The sequence below is a fragment of the Chrysemys picta genome, chromosome 1 (genome assembly GCF_011386835.1).
Source record: "Chrysemys picta bellii isolate R12L10 chromosome 1, ASM1138683v2, whole genome shotgun sequence".
In the NCBI taxonomy this organism is placed as follows: domain Eukaryota; kingdom Metazoa; phylum Chordata; order Testudines; family Emydidae; genus Chrysemys; species Chrysemys picta.
Genome location: NC_088791.1, coordinates 310,475,118 through 310,499,160, shown reverse-complemented (window position 1 = coordinate 310,499,160; position 24,043 = coordinate 310,475,118). Strand labels below are relative to the sequence as shown.

The 24,043-nt window shown below is 40.3% G+C and overlaps 1 protein-coding gene across 36 annotated transcripts in view; it reads left to right on the top strand.

Moving 5' to 3' along the window:
- WASF3 (WASP family member 3) overlaps positions 1 to 24,043 on the top strand; it is a 159,395-nt gene that overhangs the window by 120,663 nt on the left and 14,689 nt on the right. For all 36 annotated transcript variants that reach the window (XM_005286675.5, XM_065581415.1, XM_065581419.1 and 33 more), the window contains 4 exons: positions 3,415 to 3,557; positions 15,627 to 15,761; positions 19,060 to 19,213; positions 21,181 to 21,298. In XM_005286675.5, coding sequence (XP_005286732.1) covers positions 3,425 to 3,557; positions 15,627 to 15,761; positions 19,060 to 19,213; positions 21,181 to 21,298 — 540 coding nt within the window. In that variant the 5' untranslated portion in view covers positions 3,415 to 3,424. The remainder of the gene's footprint in view (positions 1 to 3,414; positions 3,558 to 15,626; positions 15,762 to 19,059; positions 19,214 to 21,180; positions 21,299 to 24,043) is intronic.

Genomic DNA, 24,043 nt, shown 5'->3' with positions numbered 1-24,043 from the left:
CCTGCTGCCTCCTAGAGTGTGAGAGTTAACCCTTGAGGGCTCAGTCAATTGCTAGTTCATTTAGCAGTGAGGCATTCCCTGGAAAATATCCCACCCTCTAACTCCTCCACCTCAACCAAGCTTCACAATCATCATCACTATGTACCAGTATTAAATTATTTGTTTAAAACTTATACTGTGTGTGTGTGTGTGTGTATATATGTGTGTATGTGTATATATATGTATGTATGTATATATAATATAGTCTTTTGTGTGGTGAAAAAAATTTCCCTGGAACCAAACCCCTCCATTTACATTAATTCTTATGGGGAAATTGGATTCGCTTAACATTGTTTCGCTTAGTCGCATTTTTCAGGAACATAACTACAACGGTAAGTGAGGAGTTCCTGTATACATATGAAATGATGGTGTCTAAATTAGTTGATACCACTCAAGAAAGAAATCTTACGGTCATTGTGGCTAGTTCTCTGAAAACATCCACTCAATGTGCAGCGGCAGTCAAAAAAGCGAACAGAATGTTGGGAATCATTAAGAAAGGGATAGATAATAAGACAGAAAATGTCATATTGCCTCTATATAAATCCATGGTACACCCACGTCTTGAATACTGCATGCAAATGTGGTCGCCCCATTTCAAAAAAGATGTATTGGAATTGAAAAAGGTTCAGAAAAGGGCAGCAATAGTGATTAGGTGTATGGAATGGCTTCCATATGAGAAGAGATTAATAAGACTGGGACTTTTCAGCTTGGAAAAAAGATAACTAAGGGGGTATATGATAGAGGTCTATAAAATCATGACTGGTGTGGAAAAAATAAATAAGGAAGTGTTGTTTACTCCTTTTCGTAACACAAGAACTAGGGGTCACCAAATGAAATTAATAGGGAGCAGGTTTAAAACAAACAAAAGGAAGTATTTTTTCCACACAACGCACAGTCAGTCTGTGGAAGTCTTTGCCAGAGGATGTTGTGAAGGCCACGACTATAACAGGATTAAAAAAAGAACTAGATAAGTTCAAGGAGGATAGGTCCATCAATTACTATTAGCTAGGAAGGGCAGGGATGGTGTCCCTATCCTCTATTTGCCAGAAGCTGGGAATGGACGACGGGATGGATCACTTGAGGATTGTCTGTTCTGTTCATTCCCTCTGGAGCACCTGGCATTGGCCACTGTTGGAAGACAGGCTACTAGGCTAGATGGACCTTTGGTCTGACCCAGTATGGCGGCTTTTTTGTTCTTACGCTCTTTTACCTACAAAGGATGAGGCATTCCAGAAGTCTCCTAGGCTATTTGTTGCCATAGCAGGCAGAATTCAGGGGCAGGCCATTTCCACCCAGAGAATCTCGAAGTGGGTCTCAGAGTGCATTATGCTCTATCAGTTGTTGGGGCAGTCCCCACCAGGTGGGATACAGGCCCATTCCGCAAGAGCACAAGCATCAACTACAGCCGCTCTCCACAATGTGTCCCTTATGGACGTATGTAAGGTGGCCATGTGGAGTTCGGTACGCAACTTTTCTTCTCACTATGCCCTCGTGCAAGACTCTGACAGATGCCTCATTTGATGCAGTGGTCTCCGTTCGATGGTGCAGTCATCTTCCTTGCACCCTTCTCTTATCTAGATACTGCTTGTTAATCATCTTCAATGGAATACAATAGGGACCGTCACTCGAAGAAGAAAAAGGGGAGGTTACTTACGTGTAACTAGAGGCTCTTTGTGATGTGTGGTCTCTATCTGTATTCCAATCCCGCCCTCCTTTCCCTCTGCTGCAGATTTGTTAGATTTGTGATAGAGAAGGAACTGAAGGTGCAGTCAGTCCGCCCTGCCCTTTATTGTCTTGGGCGAAACCATGAGGCAGTACAAGGGCGTATGCGTGGACTGATGGACATTCCTACTTTGACAAGTTCCAAGCACACAGCGCATGTGCATAACTCTCAGTGGAATACAGATAGGGACCACGCATCTCAAAGAGCCTCCAGTAACATGTAAGTAATCTCCCCTTCTGCACAAATTCTGCATTGCACAGTGGCGTAGAATTCTCTCAGGAGTAAATTAAAGGTGAAAGGTTACTACTTTATTACTGCTCCAGTGCAGCAAAAAGGAAGACTTCAATATTTGCCTCCAAATAAACTCTTGCCACTTAGTTTTCCTAAGGTTGATCCAGATTTCTGTACAAAAATATGCCCTCCTGGAATGTATCTGTGATCCTACAATGCTAAACATTTATTGTTGTCATCAGACATTTTTAAAAAAAAAAGAAAATACCTGAGCTTTCAATCTCTGCAGAAAAATCATTGGTTCACTTGCTGATCATTACCTTGCTTGACTACTGCAACTTCCTCCTCTCTAATCTTTTTTGCCTCATTCCCTTGGTTCATTCCAAAATGCCCATCTCAAAACCATCTTTCTTGCCTTTCAGTTGCTAATTTACAAAGATTTTTTAACTGATATTTTTTTTAATAACTTGTTACCTTTACTTCCACTTTCGAGTCACTTCACTGTATCCCCATGGAACGTTGCATCAAGTTCAAACTTTTTGTCTTCACTTTCTTACGGACCTGTATTATGCAGCAACCAGGCCCATGTCTCCTTTCACAATCCCGTCAGTCTGTTCTGTTTTGCCACATGTTTGCCTGTCTCCATCCTCAACCCCTACAGGGACACGAGCCTTGATGTCCCTTTTGTTTTCTCCAACAAATGTCTTTGCAGATTCCATATTGCCTTTTATACTTGAAATGGTTTTCCAAAATCTGTTTGTCAAGTCTGCATCATTACCTCATTCAGATCATCCCTAAAAGCATATTTCTGCAACATCACCTAGAAAAACAAGTATATTTAGTTACAAAATATCAAACGTTGTAACAGCCACACAACCAACAGCTATACGACCAATAAGACCTTAACTGAGGAATCTTATTTCTGTAACTTGTGTCCTCTCCTGCAGCACATTACTTTTGGATGTTAGATCTTAATTTGTCTGTTAAGTCCACTTAGACTATAAACTCTTCAGGGCAGGGACTTGTCATTCTCGTGTTTTCTGCAGGGCCGGCTCCAGGCACCAGCTTGTCAAGCAGGTGCTTGGGGCGGCCGCTCCGGAGAGGGGCGGCACGTCCAGGTATTCGGCGGCAATTCGGCGGACGGTCCCTCACTCCGCCTGGGAGCGAAGGACCTCCCGCCGAATTGCCGCCACAGATCGCGATCGTGGCTTTTTTTTGTTTGTTTTGTTTTGGCTGCTTGGGGCAGCCAAAACCCTAGAGCAGCCCTGATTTTCTGGGAAGTGCCTAGAACACTTGAGGGTGATCTAAAATGAGCAATAAAGGGAAACACTTATTTAAGGTATATTAGGGAAATGTCCAGTGTACATTGTAACTTCCTATTTTGCTTGAACTATAACACTTTTTTTTTCTGTAAATTGCAGATTGTGAGCCATGCCTTTAGTAAAGAGGAACATTGAACCTAGGCACCTCTGCCGAGGAGCTCTTCCTGAAGGAATAACTAGTGAACTGGAATGTGTCACCAACAGTACCCTTGCTGCTATTATACGGCAACTAAGCAGTCTGAGTAAGTCTCTATAGTTTTGTACTTTTGTTTATTAATGAAAAATTGAGTAGCACAAAGGCTTTGTTTGCTTGTTTTAAATGGACAAATTAAAGTTTAAGACTTTGCCATTTGCAAAGTGTATCGTAATAATACTTCTGCTCTTATATACTGCTGTACATCTTCAAAGGTCTGTGCAAACAATACCTCCCTGAGGTATCTAGAGTTTAGATGTGGAAAGTGTGGCACAGAGAGACTAAGTGAACTTGCCTCAGGCCACGTAAATCAACGTAAAAGCCAAGATTAGAACATGCATCACAAATTCCTGGCTTCCAGTCCCTTGCTTAGTCCAGTAGACTACTCTGCTTCTTGGCATTAGATGGCCATAGGAAGTTGGTTCTGTTGTCTTTTAAGGAACTTATTTTTTCTTAGAAATCTGATCTTCCTTTACGTGCACCTGACCTGTTAATACTAATGGGAAGTAAGCACGTACATCAGAAAGAGAATGGATGCCATTGTCCCCTTGTAAACAGAATGACAAACAGTAACTGAGGAAAGTTAGGGTAACTTAAGAGACTATTAGAAAGAAAGTCTAGATTTGTTTAGATCTATTTCAAGAAAGAGCTTCAATTTTTGAGTATTTTAGAAATTCAGATAATTACAATATTTACGTTAGCTATAGATTAAATATGTTTAACTTTAGACTCTTTTCTGCCAGAAACAGAACAGAAAATGGTTTCATGAAGTAATTTATACAGGTAAAGCTCTTAATTAAAATGTCTGTTATGTGACTTCATTAGGTTTCCAACTCCGTAAGATAATGGCACTAGATATTATTCTTTTGAGCTTACATTTATTAGGAAAGTTTGAGTCTACTGAACTTGTTTAGAAAGCAGTGAGTTCTGACTAATCCACCCTGTACTAAACTGTGTCCAAGAAAAGTATCATGTTTAAATATCTGACTGCAGTTCTAAATGTTGTTTAATGTGAGTGAACCTCATGGGGAATGTCCTCAGGATTCTATTTCTATATATATTATGGCTGCTATTGTGATGCTGATGTTAAGATGGTGTCCTGTTCTGTTTTGCACTCAAAGCAGGCGCTCTATATTGAGGGCCTCTGTGCATTTCCACTTACAGGATTTGGCACCTGTGGTATCAAGCTATGGAACTGCATCAAAAACTTGTCTGTTGGGAGGGGTACAGGAGTGCTCTTATGCTGGTGCTTGTCATTAGCTCCATCTGTACAAGAGAGTGCATGCCACTGCTGCTGAGAGCTAACAGAACTGCCTCTCTTATCCATAAGCTTGTTTTTCCTCCAGTGTTCTATTACAACTATATTGTTCAGGAAAGTGTAGTTGGGAGCCATTCGGCCTCAAGTTAACCCCAAGGTTGTCAAGTCCCGAACCCTGCTGGGGTTCAGATATGTGCATCTTGCTCAGCTGTATTTCCCGAAACAGATGCCTCTCAGTTTATTAGGATCATATCTGAATCCTTATGTGCAAGGGTTGGCTAGTAGAGAACATCAACATGTTTATTCTCAAAAGAAAGCATAAAGCCTAATATATTCAAAATTTTGATTGTTATTTCTGAACACTTCAGGAAGTAGTGCAACACTGGCTTTTATCCCATACACCAAGAATGTATCCTCCATCCAAAAGAGGGCCCTGAGTCCAGTGAGGGGCATGTTTTGGTGGCTCCTGCAATGGAAGAGGGTAAAAAGGACAAGATGGGCCAGGTCTTGAGAGAGTTCCAGCCTCGAGAGGACTTCTGGGCTGGGCTTGAGGTCTCGTGAGATTTGGCTTGTGATTTGGAGCCATAAGGTCTCGCAGGATTTGGCACAAGATTTGGAGCCATGATGAGAGCAGTGTGCTCAGAGTCACTTCCTGTTTGCTGGTTACCAGCAGTGAACCCACCCTCCCTTCCTGTGCTAGGTTGCTGTGGGCTGTGCTAGTTGCCACTGCGGAGCTGAGAAGGAATTTTTCCCCAAGCCACCAGATTAGCTGAGATTGCTTGTTTTTTTTTTGCCCTCCTCACAGAAAAACCTAGGGATTTGGTTTTGGACAACCTGAGACTGGAATTCACCCCTGCCCAGAGGTAACAGTTTGGACTTATGTCAGAGTCATGTAGTTGTTGCGACTTCTGACAAATGCCCATTGCAGGACCTCATTCATATAAGCTGTTTTTCCAAAAGAGATGCTCTAGGATTTACTTTGGGGAAGTTCTGTGCCCTGTGTTCTACAGGAGGTCAGATTAGATTATCACAATGGTCCCTTTGGGCCTTGGAGTCTATGAATCTGTGACAGACCCTTGGAAAGGAAGGTACTGAACCAAGAAGAGTTTAGAGACAAACTGAGCCTGCTTCCCTTAAAAGACTCAAACTTCGGGTTCCCAAAAGGAATAAAAGATTGTAACTGTACTTGAGAATCATGGAGCATGTAGACCTTAAAGATATTTGGAACTGAAAGTAGAATGGGTGTAAAACTCTGTTAAAATAAATATGATATCCCTTTGTTTTAAGTATTGCTACGTTGTCCATTTTCTTTCTCACTCCCCCCGCTTCCTTAGTTTCTGTGGTGGTGAGATCATCCTGGCCCAGTAGGCAATAATAAATTAGTGACATGGGGGTCCTGTAGAAAAAGCAGTATGTGATTAGGTAACTATGTGATTATGTAACTAAAAACTGTTTCATAATATATATGCAGAAGTGGGCAGAATTAAAGTTTCACAGGCAACCATGCTGCATGGCCCCGATATTTTTTAATCTATGCACCGTGGATATGCCAGTGACAGAGTCGAGGAAATTCATGTATGCAGATATCATTGCCCTAACTGTTCAGCACACAAGCCTCCATACTGTCAACTGCACCCCGACCCAAGATTTTAGCACAGTGACAAATTATTTCCAACATGGGAAATTTAGGCCTAACCCAAAAAAAAACTATGGTGACCATTTTCCATCTGAACAATAAAATGTCTAATACCAAACTCGATATGCAGTTCTACGGTAAGAACGTCAGCCATGAGGTTAACCCAAAATATCTCGGTGTTACACTTGACCGGAGTTTGACCTTTCGACAACACCTCAAGAACACTTGTGATAAGGTCAGGTCTTGTGTCATGCTTATCAGCAAACAGGCCAGAACATCACGGGGCTTCAGTCCATGGACCCTATGAACTGCAACAATTGCCTGGGTATATTCTGCAGCCGAATGCTGTGCGCCAGTGTCGTCTCACAGCAGTCACACTAAACTCCTTGATACACAACTCAATAACACCATGCCCATAGTGTCAGGGACACTCAAATTGATTCCAGTTGACTGGCTCCTGGTCCTGTCGCATATCCAGCCTCCCCAGATTAGAAGAGCTGCTGAGACTTCCTGCTATCTCAATCATGTCAATGCAAACACGAGGATCCGTTGCATGATGACCTGCAGAACCCACCAAAGACAAGATGAAAATCCCACAATCCTCTTTGGAACTACATCAAGACCCTTACACTCAACTTCGATGCTGAGGCTCAGTGGAGAGCCACATGGAGCATTTTGATGGCTCAGAGCAAACAGCTCGTCATTGACCCTACCGAGGAACCACCAGGTTTTGATTTATGTTGGAAAGACTGGTGCTGATTGAATCGCATCATGACATCTCATCAGAGATGTGGACAAACCCTCTTTAAATGGAAAATGAGGCAAATACCTGTATGCAACTGTGGTCACTAGCACAAACGATGGAGCACATCATATCTGAGTGTCCCCTTCATTCTTTTGCCAGGGGCCTGAAGGACATTCACCAGCTCAATGCTGCGGCAATGTGCTAGCTATCAAATCTAGCTATAAATTTGTAATCATTGCTAGCTACCCAAGCCATACTGAAGAAGAAGAAGATAGGGAACCATAAGTCTGCCTGTCACGTGCTTGATTGTACAACCTGAATAATATTCTTAATGTAGGTTTTTGTAAGTAACTTCCTAGTTTTTTTAAAAAGAAAATGGTAAAAAACCATTATATTATGTTCAACTGTAACAACTTCCTCCCATCATGTATTATCGGTCAGGTGTGAGTCCTGAACCTTTAGCACCACAGCACAGACTCTTACCACCTGAGCATCAGGATTTAAGAGAGAACTGTTATCCCGGAATGGGGCATAGACTGCTAGGCTCAGGGGTGGCTAGTGGAAGACTAACCTAGCTTGTGTGCGCGCTGTCTCTCTCCATCTATTCTCCATCCCTGGGAGGTCAAAGGAGCTTCTGCCCCATGTGGTGCCCCCAGAGGGGTATTGGGGAAGGGCTACTGGTGCCGTTTGCTGGGTCTGGGGAGGAATGGGGTTAATGGTGGTGTGGCCTGATCCAGCTCTATCCCCTATCCCTGTGCTCTGACAGCTCTCAGGCTTTCTCAGTGCAGTGTGCATAGGGAGCGTCTTCACTGAAGCGCTACAGTGGCACAGCTGCTTTTTAAGTGTAGACAAGACCCCAGTAAGATTCAGACCTCTTCCTTGAGCTTTGTGCATACAAAATGCTGGCTGCTAACTCTCCATCTTGGATACTTTTATATAGGCTTGGAAGGATTAGATTTTGATTGGTAAATGTTGATTTCAGGGCCAGCCTTAGGGAAAATGGCGGCACACTGGGCAAACTTGCATTTTGGTGCCCCAGGTCCCCATGGGCTCCCCAGGCTTCCCACCCTCCCTTCATCCCAAAGGCCTGCTCCCCTTCCTGCACCCCTAATCCCATAACCCCCTTCACTCCTAACCCCTGCATCCCCCTCCTGCACCCATGTGGGGAAACTGACCTGGATGCACGAAGCAGCTGGCATTGCTGCTCGCTCCCCTTGGGACTGTTGCTTCTCTGTCCTGCACACCCTAGGGGGAGGTGGCGGGGGGAGGAGAGTGAGGAGCAACATCAGGGCTTTCTGCATCCAGGTCATTTTCCCTGCCTGGGCTGCGTAAGGAGAGGGAACAAGAGCAGTAGCTGCTGAGGCCTCACAGCACAGCACAGGTGGGGAAAGTGACCTGGATGCAGGGAGCTCTGGTGTGTGTTGGAGGGGAGGGACAGTGTGAGGAAGAAGGGGGGTGTGGTGTGGGTGTGTGTGTAAAAACAGCTAATAAAAGCCAAAGCTGGCCAAAACACCAGCCATGTGCTGCTCCCACTAAAAGAGAACCATCACACTATTTCATCCTTCACATTTCTCATATGAACTACCAGGCTTGAATTAAATTTTTGCATGAAATTGGGGCAGCCAGAAACCCTGACCCTGGCCTGTCACTGAGCGTCCCCCTCCCCCGCCTGCTCGCACCACCCTCCTGGGGGAGGAGGTGGGGCCAGAGCAGAGCCGAAGCGGCTGAGGGCTCCTCTCCACCCGGCGCCAGCAGAGAGAAGTGGGGGTTTGGGGCTGGGCCGGGTGGAGAGGAACCAGCGGCGCAGCCCCTTGGCCGCAGCACGCACAAGTACACCTCTACCTTGATAGAACGCTGTCCTTGGGAGCCAAAAAATCTTACCGCGTTATAGGTGAAACCGTGTTATATCGAACTTGCTTTGATCCACTGGAGTGTGCAGCCCCACCCCCCCCGGAGCACTGCTTTACCACGTTATGTCCAAATTCGTGTTATATTGGGTAGCGTTATATCGAGGTAGAGGTGTATAGCGCTAGGCTGGGCCAGCGCATGGCACCCTCTTTGGCGGGCCACCCTGGGAAGCTGCCCCGGGTAACCACCCTGGCCGCAGACCCCAAAGGCCGGCCCTGTTCAGGGCACACACCGACACTGATGGAAAAATATAAATGCTGTTGAAAACTTACTAGGGTTTGATTTAAGAATATTTTATTTGTATATTTTGCATGTGATGTTGAAAGTTTGTTTTGTAACAGTTATAAAACATCAACATTTTGAATCTTATAATCTACTCTTATTAAATAATTGTCGGACCCTCCCATAATTTCCCACAATTGTGAAAATTTAAATAGATAAAAATGTTTATTTTTAAGCATTTTTTTATCAGTCAAAACTATAAAAAAATCAGATTCTGCCAACCCTACTTTTATAGTAGTAGTATTAATATATTGCAAGTCTCTTTTCACTTTCTCAGATTGCTGCCCTGTGAACTCTTATATCCTATCCTGTGCCATCATGCTTGCTTTTACATTACTTCTCAACTGAGATTAATGTTGTGCTAATTGTAGCTACTTAAACATTGTAGTGTCATTTTTCATCCTTGTGATGGACACCTCAATAGTAGCAAATGCCATCTTAATTTAGTATTCATTACAAATTCAAAATAAAACCAATGTTTAGTCAAAAAGAAAATATATATTTGCCAGTAGTTATAATTTGCAGCTCTGTTAGCAGTCATGACATATGTAGGAATTCCTGTATTTTCCATGGTTTCAGGGTGTTTCCCAGATTCCCACATTGGAGTCACCAGTCAAGTGTTCCCTAATATGGCTTGACAGGGGAATCAGTCAACTAATGTTTAGATAATTCTGCCTGGCTGAGAAGCAGAGGTGCTCACAAGGGAGATGAGGAGGCAGAGAAATATAGGTTGGTAGTAACACTAGTGGAACTTGGTGAGGAAAAACAAAATCCTGTCAGACTGAAAGGTTGGGAGAGGGCTTGCCAAGTTGAAGAAAGGGGATTATTTAGGCACAACTGCAACAACGTGGGCAAACGTGTGGAGAAAGTGGAGCAAATAAATAAGATCACACAGAAAATAAAATTGGAAAAGTGTAACAGAAATAATCTTAAGCAAAAAGTACAATTGCATGAAAATTACAATGGCTATGAAAGATATGACAGGGATGAAATAAACAAAACAAGATTTTTAAAACAACTTCATGAAATATTAAAAACACAGGATAATACTTGGCTCTTTATAAAGCACTATTATGGAAGTGCTTTACAAAATAAAGTAACATCCATCCCTATTTGAATATTGGGAAACTAGCGATTAAATGACTTGTGGATGGGTACACAGAATCCAGATTTTTCAACTCCCAGTTGAAGAAGTTTGACATTGGTGCACTTCTCTGCATGCCAGGTTTAGGTAACAGGTTTTATATCGACATCAGCAATAGATTCCAGCTGATGGCCAGATGAGGTTGAGGGCACTTGGTCTCTGTTCGCCTCCATCCTCCACCAATAAGCTGTAGATGTCCAGCTCTTCAACCGTGGCTAACAGAGGAGGCCTTTCAGACAATTAAATTGAAAGCCATAGCCCACCAGCAAGGCGATAGGTACGGTCATAATTAGCTGAAGCGAAAGTTCAATGCCCTGGCACTTCACAGTCGCAAGGCATATTCTAACCAAATGGCAGATGAAGTTGAACTCTGCTTAGCCAGGAGAGACTTAAAGCTGACATTCCGTGTGATCTGCAACCTCAGCGGTCAAGAGGTAGTCGCTACAAATGGCATCCTGAATGATAGCCAAGGCCATCCATGTAAATCAGATGATGACATCCTCTCATGCTGGGTGGAACATTATCACAGTGCTCTTAAACACTGCTTGCCCGGAGCTGAATCATTTGGCAGTCACTGTGATTTCGGACCCAGATGCTTGTACAGATGCACTAACTTTGGATGAAGTGAAGCGTGCCATTTGCAAACTGAAAAAGAGATGTGCATCTGGCACTGATGGCATCTCCTTATAGCTGCTAAAATGTTCTTTTGACCCTGTAGCGGAATCACTTCTGGTCATTTTTTGCCTGGCGTGAAGAACTGGAACCTTGCCAACCACTTGGAGGGACAGTATTGTGAACTGACTTTATAAGGGCAAAGGACCACACAGTGAATGTAAGGGCTACAGACTGATCACCTTGTTGCCCATGCCAGGGAATGTGTTTGCATATATTCTGCTGGTACGTTTGGAGTCCTTGCTACATCGGAAGCGTCACCCCCAACAGTCAGGCTTTACGACTAACAAGTCCATATTAAACACCGTTTGGGCCCTTCGCTTGTTATTGGAGATACACCACGAGCTCAAGAAGCCCCTGTATGTAGTGTATGTCGATCTGAAGACTGCATTTGATTCAGTTGACCAAGTCATGTTGGGGAAGGCTTTAAAGATACACGTGGGGATCTTGAAGATCAACAGTTAACAAAAGGCTTGATGATATTGAAAAAACTTCAGTGTTGGCCATAGGTCTTCAACATCCTGTTTCTAGTATGTCTGTCTTACTCACAAGCTGCATCTTCAAAAAAGACATTTTGATGAAGCTCTCGAGATCTTGGAATGATCTTCTGCATCCTTCTTCTCACCTGTTTGATAATTATCTAATTTCTTAGAGAGATGGAAATTCATCACCTCAGATTAGTGGAGTTCAGTGTGATAGCAGGACTTCAGCCAGTAGGAAAGTCGAAGTCTGGGGCAGATGACTCTTTGCTTATTCACTGGATCATACTGTTTTCCTTTAATAATACTGTTGTTACTTACACAATATAGTTAAGGACTCTTCTTTTAGCCCATAACCTGTCAGCCTCTCAATAGTTTTGGCTATGCAAGACGAAAACGTTCAGCTACATTCATGTTCATGGCCCTTTTGTATAGTGGGCAAATGCTTCTTTGGGGGATCCATTTAGTTGAAGTGTTGAACGAGACCACCAAGAATTAAGTGAGGTTCATTGATTGATTATGAAAATTCTCTTCCACCTGTCTCTATAACACAGCTGATAAGGAGTTTAAATATTTTTTTCTACTGTATATGCCAGACAAGAGTCATTATGGGGAACAGATTATTTTGTTCTCTGATTTTATCCATGTTTGTACACAGAGAAGGGAGAATAGTTGCTGTCCACTGCTGATTATATCTGAAATGTAAATATAAAAAGCCCTTGGTAATCTTTGCATTAGATACTTCGTAAGTTGAATTTAGTTTATAAATTCATTAATGTACTAAACTAAATTGCTAGTTCTTCTACATTCATTTTTCCTTTTTATCATTTTTTAAAATGTTGTGTTCTCTCATATGTTTAGATTCCTTTGCTGCCCTTCCCCCATTGCTTACCACCTATCTTTAGTAATAGGCTTTCACAGTTAGCTAAATAGTTGTTCAGTTAATGCTTTGAAACCCTCTTACTTTGAGGTCACCTTACATCAGGGGTGGGCATACTTTTTGGCCTGAGGGCCACATCTCGGTATGGAAATTGTATGGCGGGCCATGAATGCTCACGAAATTGGCGGTTGGGGTGTGGAAGGAGGTGAGGGCTGTGCCTGAGGGTGCGGGCTCTGGGGTTGGGCTGGGAATGAGGGGGTTGGGCTGCAGGAGGGTGCTACGGGCTGGGATCAAAGGGTTTGGAGGGGGATCAGGGCTTGGGGTGCTCAGGGGTGCAGGCTCCAGGCGGCGCTTAACTCAAGCAGTTCCCGGAAGCATGCCCCATCCGCAGGCACTGCCCCCGCAGCTCCCATTGGCTGTGGTTGCTGGCCAATGGGAGCTGCAGAGCCAGTACTTGGGGCAGGGGCAGCATGCGGAGCCCCCTGGCTGCCCCTGCTTCCAGAGCCACGGCACGCACGGAATGGGGAAAGCCCCAGACCCCATCCCCCGGCTGAAGCCCCCACTCCTGCTCCCTGGTGGGAGCTTGAGGGGTGGAGTAAAAGGTCTGACGGGCTGGATGTGGCCCACAGGCCGTAGTTTGCCCACCTTGCCTTACATACTAGAAGCATATTAGCGGCCTCAAGCACAAGAAATAAGCTTAAAAGAAGATAGTCTCTGTAATTAACACTGATAGGTTTTTGCTTCTCAGGCTCATCTGCATCATTGATTTGTTTCTTTCTGTAACCAGCACTAATCATTTTCATTTCTTTCAGAAGGTAACTTCAGAGACATCTTATTCAATATGTTAATACAGATTTTTGTAGGGAATTAATTGCAATTGATTTTTGCAGAGATTGCTACCAGAGATCAACTACAGATGCATGAACATTTTGTAGACAAATGTCCCACAAGTTATTTACTGCAGACGTTGGAGAGAAATATCATGATGCATATTATTTGATGAAAAGTAGTAGTGAGCTTCTCAAAAGACTTAAGTATATTTTGCAAGCCACTTTATCAAGAAGAGTCTAATATGGAGTAATACGAGGATGATACTTGGAACTGCAGGGAGGAACTGCCTTGTGCTGTCAGATATTACAGTAACTATAAGGAAACAGTAGAGATTGAAAGGGTTTTTTTTTTTTTTTTGCGTGAAGTGGAGAGGACTTTCAATTTGTTTATCTACTTGGGGTGGCTGGGGAGGAGCTTTTAAAATTAAGGATTAACAGATCACCTCTGCTTGTAAAAACACTGATCCAGAAATAGTAGTGAGTGATTGCAGTTTGACTTTTGGAATGTCTTATGCATAGATTTCTGGCTGTTTTTGAAAGTGAAGTAACTATTTTTTTTCTTTTTTGCAAATTAATAATTAGCTTTTCCAGAAGCTATGTAATCCTGTTTTTAAACGGTTGGCTTTTATAGCACAATCAGTTTTTAATATGGAAGCTATGATCCTCCTAACTTTAGACAGCTTTCAAGTTCTCAGCTTTCCAATTTATCAACTACATGTATTATTAAAAAATCTAATTTAAAAAGTAATGTTCTGAGCAGCTAGAAAAGCTAAGTGTGTCTAAGAAATGGTTTGCGACCATGTTCATTTGAGTTATCTGTTACACTGTTGTTTTACCAGATTGTTGTTGTTGTCAGCAGGAAGTTAGTGTTCCATTCACCATTCATTTTTATAGCAGTGAGTACCGTTGAAAAATATTTTTCAATGTTCAAAAGAGAAAATTATTCACAAGCAGATCTTTAATAATCTCTTTTACCTCCTTTAAGGTAACTGACACTTATATATTGTTTTTCCTTTTTTAAAGCACTTTGTAAACTTTAGCTTTTGATTTAGCCACATCAGAGGAAATCGGTGAAAGCCAGTAAAGGGCCTGGGGAAGGGTGTAGTGGAGCAGTTTCTCCATATAGATAACTTCTGCAAAATGCAGACTTTTAACATATTTTTCCCTAGCTCTTCTGGTTGTAAAGATAATCTTCTGAATGTGAACAGATGCAGTGTTATCTTATTAAATCTACAAGTACACTGAAACAATAACTCTGAGCTGCAAGCAGACCATTCATTTTAATGGAAAGTTAATTCTGAAGCCTGAAGATGAACATTTAAATAGAGGCATTACTAAAAGTTTGTTTCCCTTTTTTTTCTGGTCCTTATGACTGTTTGTCAGCTGTCCGCTAGACTTTTTGGGGGGCGGGAGGTGGAGGGCAGAAAGGTGGCACAATGCCATGTATATCTCCCCACTAGGTGCACTAAGCAGAGCTTGGGCGCACCTCAGGATCTAGCTCATCATGTTATCTACAGATTTTGATACCACATTTAGTGGAGGTTCTACTCCCCCACTCAGAAAAGAGAGAAAATAAAATCAGAATATTGTAAATTTTCCTTCATCACTATTCTGTGAGCATCACTTGTCACTGTTAAATTAATAGACTATCTTTTCCAAATAAAGGATCCAGGAAAGGGGAGGCTCCTCCAGGGTTCTAGAATGTGGACATCTTTCACTCTCCAGCAATAGATTCCGAAACAGCCAAAAGGATTTCATTGAACAACCCAGCAGTCAATACACAGTGCTGAAGGGCATTTTTGGAATGTCCTTAATTAACCATGTGTACAGTGAAGCCTGGTTATAGGGCACAACTTAAAACTTTAACATAATTCTGCCACTTCGTGCTGCTCACTCTTGTTCAGACGATTAATAAATATATTAAATTACACCTGACTTACTGTGGCTCACTACTATTCCCAGGATTGACTCTGGAACCTTTTAAAAGATAGCAATAACATTGGCTACCATGGAGTTTTCGGCACAGAAGTGGATTTTAATGATTACATGTTTTTGTTAGCAGCTCAGCTACTTAAGGAGATGGTTTAAGTTTATTTTGATCTGTCTGACCATTTGCATTGTATTTAACTGTTCTGGATGTAATACTGCATTGCTAAAGTGCATAGTACGTCTGTATATTGTAATTCTATTATGAGTGTTTAACTGTAATATCATGCTGTTGAAGCAGTGTTTCCTGTGTTTTATAAGTCTTTAACAGATGGCATTCTCTATTTTTTCTCTACAGGCAAGCATGCTGAAGACATATTTGGTGAGTTGTTTAATGAGGCCAACAACTTCTACATCAGAGCAAATTCACTTCAAGACAGAATTGATCGCCTTGCTGTCAAAGTTACCCAGCTGGATTCAACAGTGGAAGAGGGTAGGTAATTGCATAAAAGCACTGAACCAGAAGTGATGTTGACAAGGTCACAGTAATTAATTACACAACAATCACTGCTTTTCCTTTGGAATAATGCTGAACTGATAGTTCATCATGTTTACTAGGAGGGCTTGCTGGAAAAAATCAGATTAGGTTAATTGGAGAAAAATATTTTGAACCTCTTGAGGACTTTGTGATACAATCCTTGCCTTTCAGGACAGGAGACATAGCTCTTACACTCATGATCTAGGTCATCTTAATAAATCAGAAGTTATTTAATTAAGTCATTAATGAAATTTTTCCAAATCGTAAAACCATTAAAAGGTTTAGGGCATTTGGCCCTCTCATTTTAAAAGGGGGTGTTGCAGCTTAGCATTGACGTTCATTATCAATGTGTCTCTAGTATGACTGGCTCTAATCAATGCTGTTATAATCTTCTTTCCCTAAGGAAAATGGAGATTTATGTAATATTAGCTAGCTAATATGATACAAAGTTCGAATCACCAGAGACTACACCTCCTTGGATCAACACCAAAATTACAGCATCACTTGTTTATGTATATAATTACAAATGAATGACCACATTAATAATATGCATTAGAAACTTGAGGAAATTGCATTAAATAATTTTAAAAACATATTCCTATGTCCTACCTTTAAAAAAAAAAAAAAAAAAAAAGCTGAAATGTGCAAACTTGTTTGCAAGTTCAATTTCCTAACATTGAAAAGCTTGGGTTTTTTTAAATGAAACAATTCAAAGGCTCTGTATAATTTGATGCTGGTTTTTACTAGAATCGTAATGCCAACTGTGTACGTATAAAAATGGATCTCTTTAAAGAAGCTGCTGACTTCAGTGATTAAAAAAATTAGGGCTATATTAGGATTTATGTTTCACTTGTACACCAGAAATGGCGTTCAGGTACAAAGGATACCTTCAAGTTGAATTAAAGGAACTCACACACTGTGGATATGCAACTGTAATCACATGCTTGCTTTCAGGAATTGTATGTTCCTCATATCTTGCAACTGGATTTTCCAGAAGAATCTAGTGTGAAATATAAATCAGTCTTTTGCGAGTCTTCAGTGAGGGTATTACTGAGGCAGACCATGTCTGAGGCAGCCTAGTCAGGGCCAGCCCTAGGTATTTTGCCTCCTAACCCCCCAGCAAAACAAAACAGAAGAATTTGGCCCCTCTCTTCACAGATGTGTTAATATGGCGCTCAAGGCAATCTCCCTGATTGCTCGCCTCTAATGCCGGCAGTGAGTGGAGTCAACTGGAGCCCATCAAGCTGGCAGGACAAATTGCCAACTCCTCATTCAGGCCACAAAGCACATGAGAGTTTGAAGCAGCTGCTGAACATGCTCCCTTTACTGGAAGAGTATGGCAACGTACTATGGAGGTCCTATCAATATCTCCCTGTAAATTACGGTTCCCTAAAATTAGCAAATAATTTTGCAAACTTTTAGATGGCTCAGGAGATTGGAAAAATATGAAACTTTTCACATCTAGATTGCTAGTGACTCAAAGTTCTTATATGGGATGGCTGTTTTGCCTGCTGTATGTAAAGAGTTGCGTATCTCAGTCCAGTTGCTAGTTAACAGATACCTGCTTTGCAAAATCCCAGAATTGGCCTTAACACTTTTTGGCTATCTCAGGAGAGAGGTCAAGAACTAAGTAGTCTGAGAAACTGAGCTATCTTCAGGTGCCTCCTGCATCTTAGGTTTGAGGCACCAATCATTGCTATGGTAAAATGTGAGGAAACTAGCACTACTCATGTTTATATTGAACCTGTTCTTTGATAAATTGGAGGACCTCAATCTTCAGGTCTTTCAATCTGGTACATTGCAGGAGCACTAAATTCACTTAACTAGTTTTAATTTTTTTTAAAAAAACATCAGCCCATTTATTCCATTATGGATAGTTTCTGGTCAGCCTATGAAGCTGTAAAGAGACACTCAGAGCAGCTTTTGTTTTGACGTTCATGATTGACTAGATCTGAGGGTCACAGGAGACTCCACTCAAAAGTACTTTCTGTAGTTACCCCGACGCTGCTAATGATCTTTCAAATTAATGAGCCACACACAAACTATTTTAATTCCTAAAATTCACTTCGGTAAAATCAGTTATTAATCAGACACAGTTTTGAAAGCACCATAATACTCCCAATTGGTTTAATATCAGTAGAAAAATGTTTTTTAGGAAGATTTCATCCTAATGTCGTTGTTGGAAACACCATAGTGAATGGGATAGCTAATTGCTGAGGATAATATTTTGATTGAAAAAGCTGCCTATAATTCTGATCATATCATTTCACATTCAAATAGGTTTAAAAAAGAATTGAGTGTCAAAAACAAATGTTTGCATACCCACATGTGCTGGCCAGGTGAAAGAGGGACTTGAAGTTTCAAGGTTTTATTCCTAAATCCTCCATCTGCTTAGAAGTTACCAAAGAAGCTAGGTAGTCATGGAGTGAGAGGCTAAATATTGCTCAAAAATTAGGTGGGAGACGGAGCAAAGATTTGGATTAGGTGGTCAATTCTTATCATGGCAAAGGGCTTAGGACTTTCTGGGAGGGAGCGGGAGGAGTGGGGAAGCGCCGTGTTTGGCAGTGCTTAGGACTTTCGAGGTGGGGGTGGGGAGAATGGGGATGTGGCATGCTCCGGAGAGGAGGTGGAGTGGGGGTGGGAAGCGGTGGGTCTGGAGTGGAGCGGGGACAGGAAGCGGCGGGCCTGCGCTTCCCCCGGCAAAATCGGCGCCTGTTCTTCCCGGGGAAGCTGTTGCTGCTGCTGCGAAGGTGCTTCCTAGTGTTCTTGCCTGCAGCGGGCTGTGCCTGTGTGAGGTAAGCCGGGGCACTTCCCAACCACAGTACAGTACAGTACTGTACAGTATATAATACCTTTTGTCTGCCCCCCAAAAATTTCCTTGGAACCTAACCCCCCGCATTTACATTAAATTTTATGGGAAAATTGGATTAGTTTAACATCGTTTCACTTAAAGTTGCATTTTTCAGGAACATAACTACAACGTTAAGTGAGCAGTTACTGTACATTGATCTTTGGTCCAATTCAGTATGGTAATTCCGATGTTCTCACGTGATACATTGACATGATTTACTATACAAATTAAATGTATAAATATTACTTCAGTTTTGCTACTACATATGAGTACTGAAAAGTTTCTTGAAATATTTTCAAATAAAGAACTCTTTTTAATGTTGCAAAAATTAGATCTGATTTTTGGTCTGTAGTAATATTGGAAAATATCCACAATTAAATATCTTCTTTTCCTCTCTAATAGTATCATTACAGGATATCAACATGAAAAAAGCATTCAAAAGTTCGACCATACAGGACCAGCAAGTTGTTTCAAAGAACAGCATTCCTAATCCAGTAGCTGACATCTACAATCAGAGTGACAAACCACCTCCATTGAATATTCTTACACCGTATAGGTATGGATACAGTCAGTGCCTAAATTCTTGTACGGTGCTATTCATCTCATTTAATGCTAGATACATTCTGAGCAGTATAGAGGAGAATGGGTAGGTAACTATACAGTACAGATGCATTTCTGAACACAGGGTTTCAGGTGTATCCTCAGGTTTTACGAGGTAATAGTTTGAGTCACCCTTTGCACATTGCAAGATGATACAATGTTAACAAACGGAATAAATATAAATAATGCAAGGCCTCGTCAGACTGAATGGTAACAATTTATTAATTTCTAGATGTTAATATTTTTGGTATTTGAAAAGTAAACCATATTATTAGTTTCATAGATTGGCTTTCTATGAATGTGGAAAATGGCTCATTGGATATAATGTAACATAATTTGATTTTGCAGTGCTTTGTATATGGAAGCAGCGATAGAAATTATTATATTAAAGATACACAGTCTGAGCACAGAACTGTGAGCCAGACGCACCCAATTTCTAAACCTCATTCTTAGACTAATTTCCTCTATAGCTTTAGATAAGTCACTTAATTTCTATTTTAATTTATCCATGTGCAAAGGAGTGTTGTAAGTTATTGCCATACCAGATGACTTTCAACCAATGAATGTGGTGGCATAAATACCTAGATAGAGAGCAGCAGCCCCGCCTTGGTGCAGTGGAAAAGGGACACTTTATGCATACCTGTCGAGTGCAGATAGTTTCTTCTCTCAAAAAATTAATATCTGGAAGTGAACCTAAGAAGTGGAGATGGGTAATTTTTTCATGGACATACAATATGGTGAGTTTTGTGGATTATGCTGAATGGACAACTGGATTTTCATACTGTAAAATAACCGTATGGTAGCTTACAATTATGATGAATAATTGTACTCCATTCCTGCACTCTGGTTGAAATCATCCCATTTCAGAATAATGTAAATCTGAACCTGATTGGTACCACAAAATTGAGGTTGTCATTGAGTATATAAATACTGTAAAGAAAAGGAAGAATATAGTAATTGCCATTTTATTCTGTTTATCTTGAGTTTTGGGTGCTGTTGCTGTTTGTTTGCATTACCTGACTTTTTCCTGGCAAATAGACAGGTACAGTAAGCAGTAGTAAACAGGACTTCATTCTCTAGTTTCCATTAGATTTATAATAGTCTGTTTAAAGAATCTCATTTTTAAGTCTTTTTCTAGGTATTCTGGGTAATACGTTATCATTTCTTTCCTTAAAGTGTCTTGGGTATTAGATTGCTTAAATATGAGTGATTGTTAAATATAACTAGTGCTTATAACAGGATGCCTTATGATTTCTGATTGTACAATATTTCTGCAAAAAGTACACGCTTGTGCTTCAGTAACTTATCTGAAAAAGCTCTATATAAATAACATATATCAGAGTGATTGCAGCATATTTTTAGTATCATTACCTTGAAGGTATAATTGTAGATAATTTTAATTGCTGAATATTTAAAAATTAAATTAAAATTTTATTAATCCAGTGCTCATAAATAGCTGAATAATGAAGTATTTTACATATCTGTTTGTGCTGCATAATTATACATTGGTGACAGTGTACTGTATAGAAGTGTAACTGAGAGATTTTGCTTTACTGTACTCATACACCTTAAGGCCAGAAAGGCAGGCCACAGAACTTCATCTATCCACTCCTGTAATAGATCCATAACATCTGTCTGAGTTACTCAAGTCCTCAAATAATGATTCAAAGACTTCTTTTAATTCTGTTAGATATGTTTTCGTTTCAGAGTGGTAGTGTGGTTCATTTACACAGATGACATTGCTCCGGAGATCTTTTATAGACGTTGAACTAAAATTACGTGCACTGTACTTTATTTAGCTTACTACAGTTAAACGATAGATGGGGACTAAGCTTAAACCAACAAACCTCAAAACTGAGCCTCTTGAGTTTTAAATAATGTATTATTGACATTTGCTAAGCTTTTCTTCCATTGTGTTTACAGAGATGATAAGAAAGATGGTTTGAAGTTCTACACTGATCCCTCCTATTTTTTTGATCTTTGGAAAGAAAAAATGTTACAAGATACAGAAGACAAACGAAAAGAGAAGAGGAGACAAAAGGTAAATAGCGGTATAATAAATGTGTAGAATATATGTACAGAATTTATGCATGTGCACTTGTCCAGGCTAGGTTGTGCTTAGCTTATGTATATATCTAAAGTCTTTTGCTACTTATATATGACTGAAATAGTAGGTTTCGCATTAGAATTTTGATTACAGTTTCCTCTTTTTGCTTTAAGAGGCTTGGAAATGGAATGAAACAGAGCTATAGTTTTCTTTAAATCCTTACTATTATCTGCTTTTTAGTATACAGGAAATCAACCATCTTTGCTTCATTGGGAACAGTATATGCCTTGATAGGAATGAAGTTTAAATTGTAATGTTTTATAATGTTTTTTTATCTTTATATTCATTATTAGAGGTTCTTTATCCAGCTACCCCACACCCACAGGAAAACACAAATTTCAGATAATTACCCTATTTCTTTATATTCTTTAATTGTGACTCTTCACTTTTCTGCTTTTATTGGAAGACTTGGTGAGTAAGGTAGCACAGATATTTCATGGATCAGCAACTAGAGTGGATGTGTATTAGGAATGATACTCCTGCTCCCCCTCAAAGCCAAAAAAAAATTAAAGTTCTTCATAGAGAAGAATCTTCCAAATTTTTACTAATGTGTTCAGGTATTTGACTAGCATAGGTCAGAGCCATGTGCATCATCTATCATGAAGATGTACACATATATATTTTTTTAAGTGTTTGTTTTTAGCTTGCATGGGATGAAGAGTTTAGTGGATGCTTATTCATGTTGCCGCTTTGCTGCTGATTGGTTTGAGGAAGCTCTGGAAGGGCCATAAGATTCTTCATGCAGTCCTAAGAAAGGAGAGTGAGAAGAAAAGGTAGATTAAGCAACAATTGCCTGTCTTATCCAACATGATGCCCTCCTGGATACCAGGGAAGGGGCCTAATTGGTCTAAAGGATTCCAGAAGAAAAGAGCTCCAAGTAAGGACTATCAGACTGCTGATTTGGAGAGTCACATGTTAAAACTTAGAATGCACATATGTCACCTGCCTCTAAATCAAAGTGAAGAGTCACCATAGTGAAACTTCACTCCTCCAAATTCAGAAAGTCCTTCTGACCCCACTGGATTCTCAGCATCATAAATCACATAGAACATTCACCAGGTCTGTGAACATAACGTAAAGTGGAATTGCTGTTCCCATTGCTGCTCATAGAGCCTGAGTTAGACTGACCTCACACTTGGTAAGGCAACTCCCATCTTTTCATGTATTTATACCTGCTCCTGTATTTTCCACTCCATGCATCTGATGAAGTGGGTCCGTGCCCACAAAAGCTTTTATACCCAAATAAATTTGTTAGTCTCTAAGGTGCCACAAGGACTCCTCGTTGTTTTTGCTGATGCAGACTAACACGGCTACCACTCTGAAACAAGAATTTGTAGAAGGCCCAATTCATCTGAGATAGAAAAGGACATTAAATAGATGTACAAATATCATTATTGAAGATATTTTGATGAGTGTGTTGGGGGAGGGGGGAATTTATTGATAGAAAATGCTTGCAAAGTAGAGAATTAGAGCTTATTGAAAAATGGAAAATACGTTTGTGACAAACTTAGAAATTATTTCATTCTTCAGGTTAGAAAAGGAATAATTTAATTTCTTTCATATTTTTCATTAACATTTTTATAGAAAATTATTTACTGCATCTTTTGATTTTTATTTTTTTCTTTTCCAATCCTTTCCAATCCCTTCTTTTTTTTACATTATACTTTTGAAAAATGGGAAGGACAGGAAAATCTAGCAACTGAAAAAATCAAGTAAATTTTTCGTTTTCTAGTTTATTAAAAAAATAATGTAGAAAAAACAATTTTTTCACAAATGCGTCTAATTTTTATAAAGGCCATCATTCTATGAAAAATAATTTTCATTTGGAAAATTTTAACCCATTCTACAGAGACTTCTATAAATGTGATAATTCTCATAAACAAATTTCTGGGGCACATTTTTAGATAATTTAATTCATTCATTATGTTTTATTTTGTGCCTGCGGGTGCAGATTTTAACTATTTTCTTAGGAGAGCCACAATATCGAAGTTATGATCCAGTGTATTCCTGGTAAGGGTAATATAGTAAACTTCCAAAAATACAGTCTATATACCTTCACAATTTTATCTTATGAGGCACTTGAATTGAGTAAACAAAATTGAAAAAGGAAAAATATAAAGCTGCTATGAGGAATAAGGCATTATCTCAGATGATTGACAGAAACATATCGAATAGCTCTCCTGATGCCAGTGTGAAGACATGCATCTTAAATCATGCTAGACCAGGGGTTCTCAAACTGGGGGTTGTGACCCTTCAGGGGGTAACAAGGTTATTATATGTGTGGGGGGGTCACGAGCTGTCAGCCTCCACCCCCAAACCCCACTTTGTTAAATACAAAAAAAAGTGTTTTTAATGTATAAGTGGCACTCATAGGTTTGCTGTGTGAAAGGGGTCACCAATACAAAAGTTTGAGAGAAACTGTCCTAGACCCTTAGAATGTTGTTGGAAAGAAGATGACAAGATTTTGTTTTGTTAGCTGAAGAATTGTATTTTGTGTCTTGAATTCCGCTAGAGGAATATTTCTTAAATTTGTTACTTATATCCCTTTTTATATATGATTTACTTTCAGGTCTTAGTGCTTTACATGCCATATGTATTTAAGACAAATTATCCATCCCTATTGAATACCCATGCACTTTAAGAATGATGCTGTCTTCTTAAACTAATTTGTTGATCAAA